This window comes from Oncorhynchus tshawytscha, linkage group LG07 (assembly GCF_018296145.1).
Source record: "Oncorhynchus tshawytscha isolate Ot180627B linkage group LG07, Otsh_v2.0, whole genome shotgun sequence".
NCBI lineage: Eukaryota > Metazoa > Chordata > Actinopteri > Salmoniformes > Salmonidae > Oncorhynchus > Oncorhynchus tshawytscha.
Window position 1 is genome coordinate 21,868,841 of NC_056435.1, and position 9,954 is coordinate 21,878,794.

Below are 9,954 nucleotides of genomic sequence, written 5' to 3' on the forward strand. Positions count from 1 at the left end.
TGACAACAAATGACGGATTGTTGCTCCCAAACTGCCGTAGCCCAGGAGAGCGCCCTTCCCCACATTAGCGTAATAACATAGATCGGTTAGATCGGTCTGAAGGAAACGAAGATGGCTGTAGATCAAAAATAGGAGAGCACTGAGAAAAAAAACCCCGCAGGTACCAGGATCACCAGAATATTGCTCCAGAGGAGGTAAGCGAGATTATCGGTGAACCGGGGTAGGCTGATCAAGCTTACCACTACTAGGAAAAACATTACTGGGTGGTTGGGGTTTCTAAGAGGTGCCAGGCAGCCTCTGAGCTAACTCCCTGATTTTCTCCATAATCTCCTTAAACCCTTGGTCGTGGAGTTACGTCAAGGAACGGAGCCCTTCCAGAAGATCCTGTAACAACTCCTCATGTCTCCCAATAGTGGCTCCCTTCAGGGAGACAGCGTGGCGGAGCTGGTCCAAGTCTGCTGGGTCTGTCATGGCCAGTTCGTACAATAAGGACGCAAGGCGAGACCCAGATGCAGACACAGGAGGCAGATGGTTAGTCTTTGGCAGTCATTGTTGTTTATTTAATCCAAAAGTAGGCAAGAGAATGGTCGTGGACAGGCAAATGGTCAAAAACAGATTCTGAGTCCAAGAGGTAAAGAGTGGCAGACAGGCTAGATGTCATGGCAGGCAGAAGGGTCAGGCAGGCGGGTACGGAGTCCAGAAAAAACAGGCAAGGGTCAAAACCGGGAAGACTAGAAAAAGAGAATGGAGAACAGGAGTATGGGAAAAACACGCTGGTTGACTTGAAAACATACAAGACAAACTGGCACAGAGAGACAGGAAACACAGGGATAAATACACTGGGAAAAATAAGCGACAGCTGGAGGAGGTGGAGACAATCACAAGAACAGGTGAAACAGATCAGGGCGTGACAAGAATAATGTAATACATCGATAGAATGAAGGCTACAATCTAGAAAATGCAATAAAATGGAAGTATGTTCTTGGCCATTGCACGCTCGTAAGGAAATAGAAAGCTGTGAAAATGACCAAATAAGATTTGGTCATTTGACACTGATAAGATTTCAGTTCTTCTTGGAGCCACATTTTATGTAGCACCTCTACAGAAGGTCACTAACTACACATTGAAATTCTTTCAAGATCCTGAAAGAAATCATTTTCTCCACTCCTCTTCCCGAATCAAAATGTACACATTTTTCCTATTTCACACGTGTGAATTGGACATTCGCTTTTTTGCGTATCCTACTCCCCATGAGAGTGGGGTCAGAGCTAGGGATCAGCCATTTATTGATGGCGACCCTGGAGCAATTGGGATTAATTGCCTTGCTCATGGGCACATCGGCAGATTTTTCACCTAGTCTACTCTGGGATATGAATCTGTGACCTTTCGGTTACAGGCCCAATGCTTCTAACCGCTAGCAAAGGTTATAGACCTACAGTCAGTGTCCAGATTTCAGTTTCCATTTAACCCACCTGAACAGTAGGCTACAGTTCCCATGATGTGCCATAGGCCTTTTATAAGTACCTGTCTTGTGACTGTCAAATTTGTATAGCGCCTCACAATCATCAGACATACAGTAACATACAGTAACACTGCTTTCATCCTCTTTTACCACTTCACCATTTTTTTTACCACTTCTTTATTTTCAACTCTCCATTTTCGCAAACGTTTCTCTTATTTAATCAGTGGATCAACAATAACTCTTTCTGCCCGTTACCATAAGCATTTGGCGAAAGGAGGGTAGGCTATTTGGAGCACGAACAGTTAGGTCCTAAAGCTTAGGCTTACACACTAATGAAAAAACTCAGTGTAGCCTATAGATATAAATTTCACAAGAGTTATACATTTATGGATTTTTTAATGTATTGTTTTCTCTTTGTATAAATGCATCGACTGCGGGTTTTGAGTCAACCCACACATCACTATTGTGTCCACAAACCACATATTTTTTTCTGACTTTATTTTGTCATGTAATTTTTTAAAAATGGCCTGCAGCATGTTTAGAATATCCTACTGAGGTTGAACTCATGACCAGTGGCTATCATGGTTAGAATGCTTAAGACATCTACTCCTGGACTGTTGCTGGTCAGAACATGAAAGGCACTTGTGGGTCTAGGTAAATTGTGAGGAGAGAGGTGTAGGTCAAAGTCGAGATCATCTGCAGGTTCAGTCTTCTTTCACATCTCTCAGAGTAATGACGACATGGTCATCCTGGCCTTTCCACAGCATCTCTCCCTCAAAGTCAAGCATTTTGTGTTTGCGGCAGCGCAAAACTATGCCCACCACTTTGTCCGAGATTTTGACATAGCGGTCAAACAGCCTGCCGAAAGTTATGTAGGATTTTCCGTTCTTGTCCTTGAGGCCCATGTCCTTGACGATCCAGCACAACTCCTCCATTTCTTTGTACACATGTTTCTGGGCTCGGTCGCCACGCATGGCTGTCTTGGATCCCTCTTTGGGGCGTCCGTAGCCTTCATCACCCTTCTGCAACCGCTGGGCCATGGCATGCTCATAGTCAAACTCCTCACTGAAGGGGTTGAGCTTCTGACCTTCTACGTGCTGCTGGGACCACTGCTGCCACCTGCTCTTGATGTCACCCATGGTGGTGACTCTAATCTGCAGAATAGGAAGGCATGTCAGATTAGCTCAGATTATAAAGTGGGTTTATTTGCATTGGCAATCTCTTCATTTGATTGTCACTGAAAGTAAAATTACAATAACACAAAGAAAAGTTACGCGACTAACACTACTAAATTCACGACAAACACTACAAGTTTTCCAATGTATTAATGACACAGGACCCATATTAACCTTTTACTGCAGGTTTTAACAACACTGTTTGAGATAGAAACACCGGATTTTCTTCAGTTTTTTTGTTTATAATCTTGAATAATTATGAAATTATAAAAAATATGAATAACATTCCACCCACGAGGCCAAAGAGCGTCAATGACTGCAGAAAAGGGCTACGCCTAATCCTTGACCAAAAAACATGCTCAATGGAGATTCTCCATTTAATGCTCAATGGAGAATCTCCAGTACTTTTTAGTCCAGGAAACTGGCTCATATTTATTTTGATTAGTAGCCCCACTTCTCTCTTAAATTTCGAGTCCCTTATTTAGGGGACTTTGAATGGTTCTGAACCGGTTCCTACTGACATTTTGGGGTACAAAGCGCTATGTGAATGTCGCAGGGTCCAGTGCCTTATAGTGTCAGGAAGCCCCATCTGTCTGCTTTCCGCTACCACTGTGTCAGCTGAGCTGACGTGAAGTGTCAGGTTTCACACGTGATATTTGCATAGGGAGTGACGTGTCACATTTTCTGGCCTATCCAGACAAAGATTTCACCTGCCCCTGAGCAACGTAGCTCAGCCTGGGTGTAAGCATGTTAAAAGGGAAAGTCGATCGAATCCAGCTCTCAACATGAAAAAGTACGGAATAATTTTGTAGAATTGAAACACGACCACCTGGTCACAGGGGGATGAAATCACCTTCTATGTAAAACTGAATTTATAAGTCTGCAGACATTTGAGGACACTTAGAAAATGTATAAAATGCTCTGTCATCAGTTACGAAATGGGGCCAAATTTGTATTTTCACTACATATGATAATTATTATTTAACAGTTATAAGAAAGGTGAAATGTTAAAATAAGTTGTTAATAACTTGATTGTTAGTAATAGTATATTTAGAAAGCATATACATTGAAAAGCCCTCTTACCCTACCTACAGTTGAAGTTGGAAGTTTACATACACCCGAGCCAAATACATTTAAACACAGTTTTCCACAATTCCTGAAATTTAATCCTGGTAAAAAAAATCTTTTTTTTAGGTCAGTTAGGATCACCACTTTATTTTAAGAATTTGAAATGTCAGAATAATAGAAGAGAGAATGATATTTCAGCTTTTATTTCTTTCATCACATTCCCAGTGGGTCAGAAGTTTACATACACTCAATTAGTATTTGGTAGCATTGCCTTTAAATTGTTTAACTTGGGTCAAACATTTCGGGTATACTTCCACAAGCTTCCCACAATAAGGTGGGTGAATTTAACTTCCTGACTGATGTCTTGAGATGTTGCTTCAATATATCCACATCATTTTCTTTCCTCATGATGCCATCTATTTTGTGAAGTGCACCAGTCCCTCCTACAGCAAATCACTCCCACAACATGATGCTGCCACCCCCGTGCTTCACGGTTGGGATGGTGTTCTTCGGCATGCAAGCCTCCCCCTTATACCTCCAAACATAACGATGGTCATTATGGCCTAACAGTTCAATTTTTGTTTCATCAGACGAGAGGACATTTCGGCAAAAATTACAATATTTTCCCAATGTGCAATTGCAAACTGTAATCTGGCTTTTTTATGGAGGATTTGGAGCAATGGCTCCGTCCTTGCTGAGCAGCCTTTCAGGTTGTGTCAATATAGGATTCATTTTACTGTGGATATAGATACTTTTGTACCTGTTTCCTCCAGCATCTTCACAAGGTCCTTTGCTGTTGTTCTGGGATTGATTTGCACATTTCGCACCAAAGTACGTTCATCTCTAGGAGATGGAACACGTCTCCTTCCTTAGCGGTATGACGGCTGTGTGGTCCCATGGCGTTTATACTTGTGTACTATTGTTTGTACAGATGATTGTGGTAATTTTGTTGTGTTTTGGAAATTGCTCCCAAGGATGAACCAAACTTGTGGAGGTCCAAAAAAAAAAACTGAGGTCGTGGCTGATTTTTTAAGATTTTCCCATGATGTCAAGCAAAGAGGTACTGAGTTTGAAGGTAGACCTTGAATTACATCCACAGGTACACCTCCAATTGACTCAAATGATGTCAATTAGCCTATCAGAAGCTTCTAAAGCCATGACATCATTTTCTGGAATTTTCCAAGCTGTTTAAAGGCACAGTCAACTTAGTGAATGTAAACTTCTGACACACTGGAATTGTGATACAGTGAATTAGAAGTGAAATAATATGTCTGTAAACAATTACTTGTGTCATGTACAAAGTAGATGTCCTAACCAACTTGCCAAGACTATAGTTTGCCGCATTTCTAGTTATTGTTTATGACCATCTCATTAAAAAATATACATTTTTGGTATGTCTATTTAGGTGGAAATCTACATTTTGCCACACCATTAAAATATAACACGGTGTAAGGGATCCTTGCTTTGGCATTTCCAAAGAGGTCCCTGGCAGGCGAATCTTCCACAACAGAGTCATTTAAACCATGGAGAATGCACATTGTGAAACCTGAGGCCCAAGCCTTACACATCCAGAGCCAAATTAGTAATGTGACGAACACCATTATAAATCTTGCACCTGACCAAGGATATCAATACCTCGTAATTATCCCTGAAGGTCAGGGGGAAGGCATGTGTGAATATATTTATTTATTTACTGTATATTCCAGAATAGGTGTTGGAGTTTTAAAATACATTTTCATGCCTTTTTAAGGACTTATATCCCTCCAAGTTATGCAACTCTTTGCTAGGGTGAACAGAGGGCTCATTGGTCTTGTTCAGTTGCTAAAAATTCTACAGTTTGAAGATACAATACCTATAAATCTGTGTATTTTCTTGAAGGCCAGACAATATGAACCAAAGTCCATTCCCCAATATCACAATAACAAAGGCAAAGATATTTTAAGTTCAACTCAGCCTCTGTGAATGTTTGCTCCTGTTTATTGTCTCCTGAACATCACCAGGTAGAGTGGCTGCAGCTGCAATATAACAGTATGTTTAGGCATGAAAATAGGGCAAACATTGTGGAATTAAGTGGGTAGTTTTGGGGGAAAATCCCCCTGTGATCTGGGAACTCCTCTCCCATACATTTTTACCCAAGTCCAACCATGATCTACAAAACTTACACATCCTGATGTGCACCTACATGATTGCTAATACGTCTTTGGATGATATTCCAATATCTGAAAAGCACAGTCAGTGGTTTTGTTGATACTAGTGATGGTGCAAAAATAGCAATACTAATTATTTAATTTACTTTAGAGTTGTACCTTTCTTCAGCCAACCACATTTCCTGTTAACTTTGCCAATATGAAATCAACATTTTTATTCTGATGTTAAATCATATCCCCCATGCAAGATTGTTGAGAAACAAAAGAGGGTTTACCTTTGAAGTGTGTCTACTGTATTGCATTGATTTGTGTATTTAGTATTTTTATGAATGGCCGCACAAAATGAAGGTCCAATAAAAGAATGGTACTGTACCTTGGGCCTATCGATCTGTTTCTTCAGCTGGTTCAGGTCGCTCTGGTCGCTGTTGTCGCTGAGTCCGGCCTCCTCCCCCAACCCGCTGTCCTCTGTGTCCAGGCTGCTGCTACGGGAGCCCATCTTCCGCTCCTGACTACCCAGATGTACCTGAGCTCTCACACCCAGACGTCTCCGGGTGGGTGACTCGTTGCCCAGGAAGGGCTTGTTGGCATCCTCAGGTGCCATCTGGAACTTGTCCTTGATTGAGCATACCAGGTCAGTGCTGTACTCACTGTACTTTGGCATGTGGCTCTTGGTCACCTCACTGGTTCGGATCAGACTGCCGCTGTCGGTGTCCGCCTCGACCACACGTGTCTTGACTAGGATTTTTGTCTCGTTCTGCTTCTCCTTTTCTTCGTCCTCAATGATGGAGGTGGGCATCCACCCAGAGGGTATGGTCTCTTGTTTGACCAAGTTCTCGTCGGCCCAGCCCTGCCAGCTCTTGGCAAGACTGTGGACCATGGCGGCACATTTGATCTTCCTCACAGCCCTAACAAAGGGTCTATCCTCCTGGCTGGTACTCATCATGGCTCCTGTGCTTACAAGATATTGTGTTGATGTTGTAGGGAAAGTCAGTGAGTGAGTGAGTGAGTTGAAATAATCCTTCGCTGCCTTTGCTCCGCTTTAAATAAACTGTCGTGGAGAGCAGTCACAGGCCGAACGTGTGACATTTTTTTCTACGTACATGGATGCCTACCACGACCCCAAAACATTGGTGGAATTTCCCCTCAAGAGAGCCAGGCAACAGATGGTCACTCTCTGCAATGAATGACAGTCTACAAGGGTTCTGCCCTCGTACGCATATACACAAAAATACATGATGAAACAAACCTCTAACAATCCCTACGTTTGAGTGTCTGATCTACAAAGTAATTGCTCACACAAACATAAGAATACATCATTCTTATTTTTTTTGCTAGATTTATAAATGCTGTATTTCTATTTTGAAGGCAAATTCCTGCTTAACCCACATTGATAGAGGATATGTGTTACGTAGCTACTAATTGTCTTGGATAATGAGCATCTGCTAAAATGGTGATATCAATACTTTTGGGTCATGCTATAATTTATTTTCATGCAGTGTTGCATATAGCTTGACAGTTCGCTGTGTTGTTCTATTTTGGAGCGAGCCTGCTGGAGTGTGTATGCGAGGTTACTGCTGATTGATGCATGGGTCTGGACAGAGAACTTGAGCTGGGTTATTTTGGGGAGACGCACACAGGTCTAAAAGGACGCCCGCTTTGTCTGGCCATCAAACATATTGTAGTTCTGTCGCAGCAACCAAAAATCTAATTATATTTGTGCAATATCCTTTGTGTGTTTGTTGTTTGTAAAAAGTCCACTTGTGTCAGAAACAAAGATTGTAGAAAAAAAATCTTTAAAAAAAAAATGTTTAAAAAATCTAATGAAATCAACAGTGTATGAATTCTGATGAGGTCTGCTTGAAAAATAAATCTTTGGTAGACACTTGAAAATTTGCTCACTCAATCAGTGTGCCTATGATGATACATTTTGCACTAACATGAACGCTGACATGAAGGTGCAACACTCATATGAAAAGTATAACAGGCTTCAAAGGATTTCTAATATTTCTAAACTCACAGCCATAAATTGATATTTCAATCATCTGGGTCGTATCAATGGAAGATTTCCATTGAGCAATAAAGATGATTTGGTTTTAACACCTTTATCAAAACTGCCATTTGTATGTATTTCTCACAACACATTCCACACATGTCCTTTCATTTAAATTTGTTTAATATGTAATTCATGAGTCATTGCCGTACACTTCAAGGGAGCCAGAATTGAGATCTTGTTACTTGTTTGTTCTTTGCATGGTTGTAAAAATATCCTCCACAGAAGGCGGCCAAGCTTCAACGTGGACACAGGGAAAAAACCTGGCAGTGTATGACTGCGAGAGAACAGATTGGGCCTCCATGGAGGAATTTTTCTCTCTCACCACAAACCATGGAGATGACATCAACATGATTACAATGATAAAAGTGGTGTCTTATCTCTAAGCATTCTACTAAGCTAACATATGGAATTGTTTTATTAAGATGGTCATACCAAGGATCATTTACCTATTTGATTTAGAATTTTAGGACACCTGTAGGTATCAAATTATTATGTTTTATTATTATTTGATGAAACATTTAATTTGGCCTTACTGCTATTAGCTCATAGAAACGCATTGAATTACATATTCATACATGGCAAAACACATAGTCAAATAATACATCAAAAGGAAGTATCTTTTGAAGTGTCTGTCCTATAGCCGAGATATAAGAAAACTCAGGAAATTATTGAAATCCCACGCCCGCCTATTAACCCCTTTTATTGGCACTAAAGTACTTCCATACTACAATTAATACCGGGTTACCCCTAGACGAGTCTTGTGAGGCTTGTGGGAGTCGTAGAGCAAAACGTGTTCGTGAGAGTCTTAGCTTTCAATGGTGGGGTCATATAAGTTTGTAACCCAAACCGTTCGGATGCGTCAGACGTTTTTGTGGTCTGACAAACACCGCTGCGGCTCTGCCCACTTCCATCGCAGATGAGAAAGACCAAACCTCTGCCTATTTATATTTTTATTTTATTTAACATTTATATAAGCAGGGAGTCATGCTGAGAACATGGTCTCTTTCGCAGATGAGACCTGCATGAACCCATCAATATGCAACAATTACACTAGATATATCTATATATATCAATTATATAATACCCGAAAAGGAAATGTGGTGGATTGAGACGTGGGTGGAATGTGGTGGAAAAATCTTATCCTTAGCTAAAACAGACATATTTTGATGGAGCTTTTTTTTATTGTGCAATTTAGATTGACTAAGGTTTTTTAAAATAAGCATCGCTCATCTTCCTCACTGAGCCGTTATTCAGACATAAGGCATGTGGTGAAGATTTTTTTTAAATCCACCAGTCTATATTATTTTCCTTTTGATTCATATTATTTCATAATCTTCCACACAAGTGCCTTGTATGTATTCTGTATGCACTGCAAAACAGAAATAAACTGATTGGTGTTCACAATAGCCTGATTGGTGTTCACAGCTCATTTTGGTTTATCTGTGAATGGATGAAGAGTGATTCACAGTGGTGGTGTGTGTTGTACTTAAACAGATTTTAACATCAGAGTTAGTAAGATATGCTGGCTCCTCTTACTCTCTGACTGACACATATTTCCTTTGAAGTGTGTAGTAAGTCGAAACAGCCTTCTGTTGTCCTCTTATCATATCTCAAGCAATGATGTATACAAATTGGCACTCCCCAGTAGGAGCAGTCCACCATAGGAATGAATGGAATTCTATAGTATTTCAATTAAATATTTGAGGGACAAAATTACATGCATTTAAGTATATTTTACCGTAAGGATATTTATGTATATAAATAGATATTTATGTTGATATTTAACTGACATTATATAATTGAAAAGTTGCATTAATTAAGGTATCTCTAACAGAATAAATATGGCAAAAACGAACGTAGACATTATTAATTATTGGATTTTTTATAGCTTCCCAAATATATTTTTTTACAACGGTGGTGGAGTGCCAAGACGGAGTCACGATGGCTTCAACACAGCGCCCCCTATCAGTCATCTAGTATGCATATAAAAAATTGGTTTCAATGAGTTTTGAAGAAAAATAAGTATGGGAAATATGGGCTTGAATAGTT

The 9,954-nt window shown here is 40.4% G+C and overlaps 1 protein-coding gene across 1 annotated transcript; it reads right to left on the minus strand.

Annotated features, from left to right (window-relative positions):
* Positions 1 to 1,841: 1,841 nt before the first annotated feature.
* Positions 1,842 to 6,887, minus strand: abraa (actin binding Rho activating protein a). Its single transcript, XM_024426410.2, has 2 exons — positions 6,226 to 6,887; positions 1,842 to 2,616 (listed from the first exon to the last, which is right to left on the minus strand). The coding sequence occupies exons 1-2, from the start codon at positions 6,793 to 6,795 to the stop codon at positions 2,167 to 2,169; spliced, it is 1,020 nt and encodes a 339-aa protein (XP_024282178.1). The 5' UTR covers positions 6,796 to 6,887; the 3' UTR covers positions 1,842 to 2,166.
* Between the last annotated feature and the right edge of the window lie 3,067 nt (positions 6,888 to 9,954).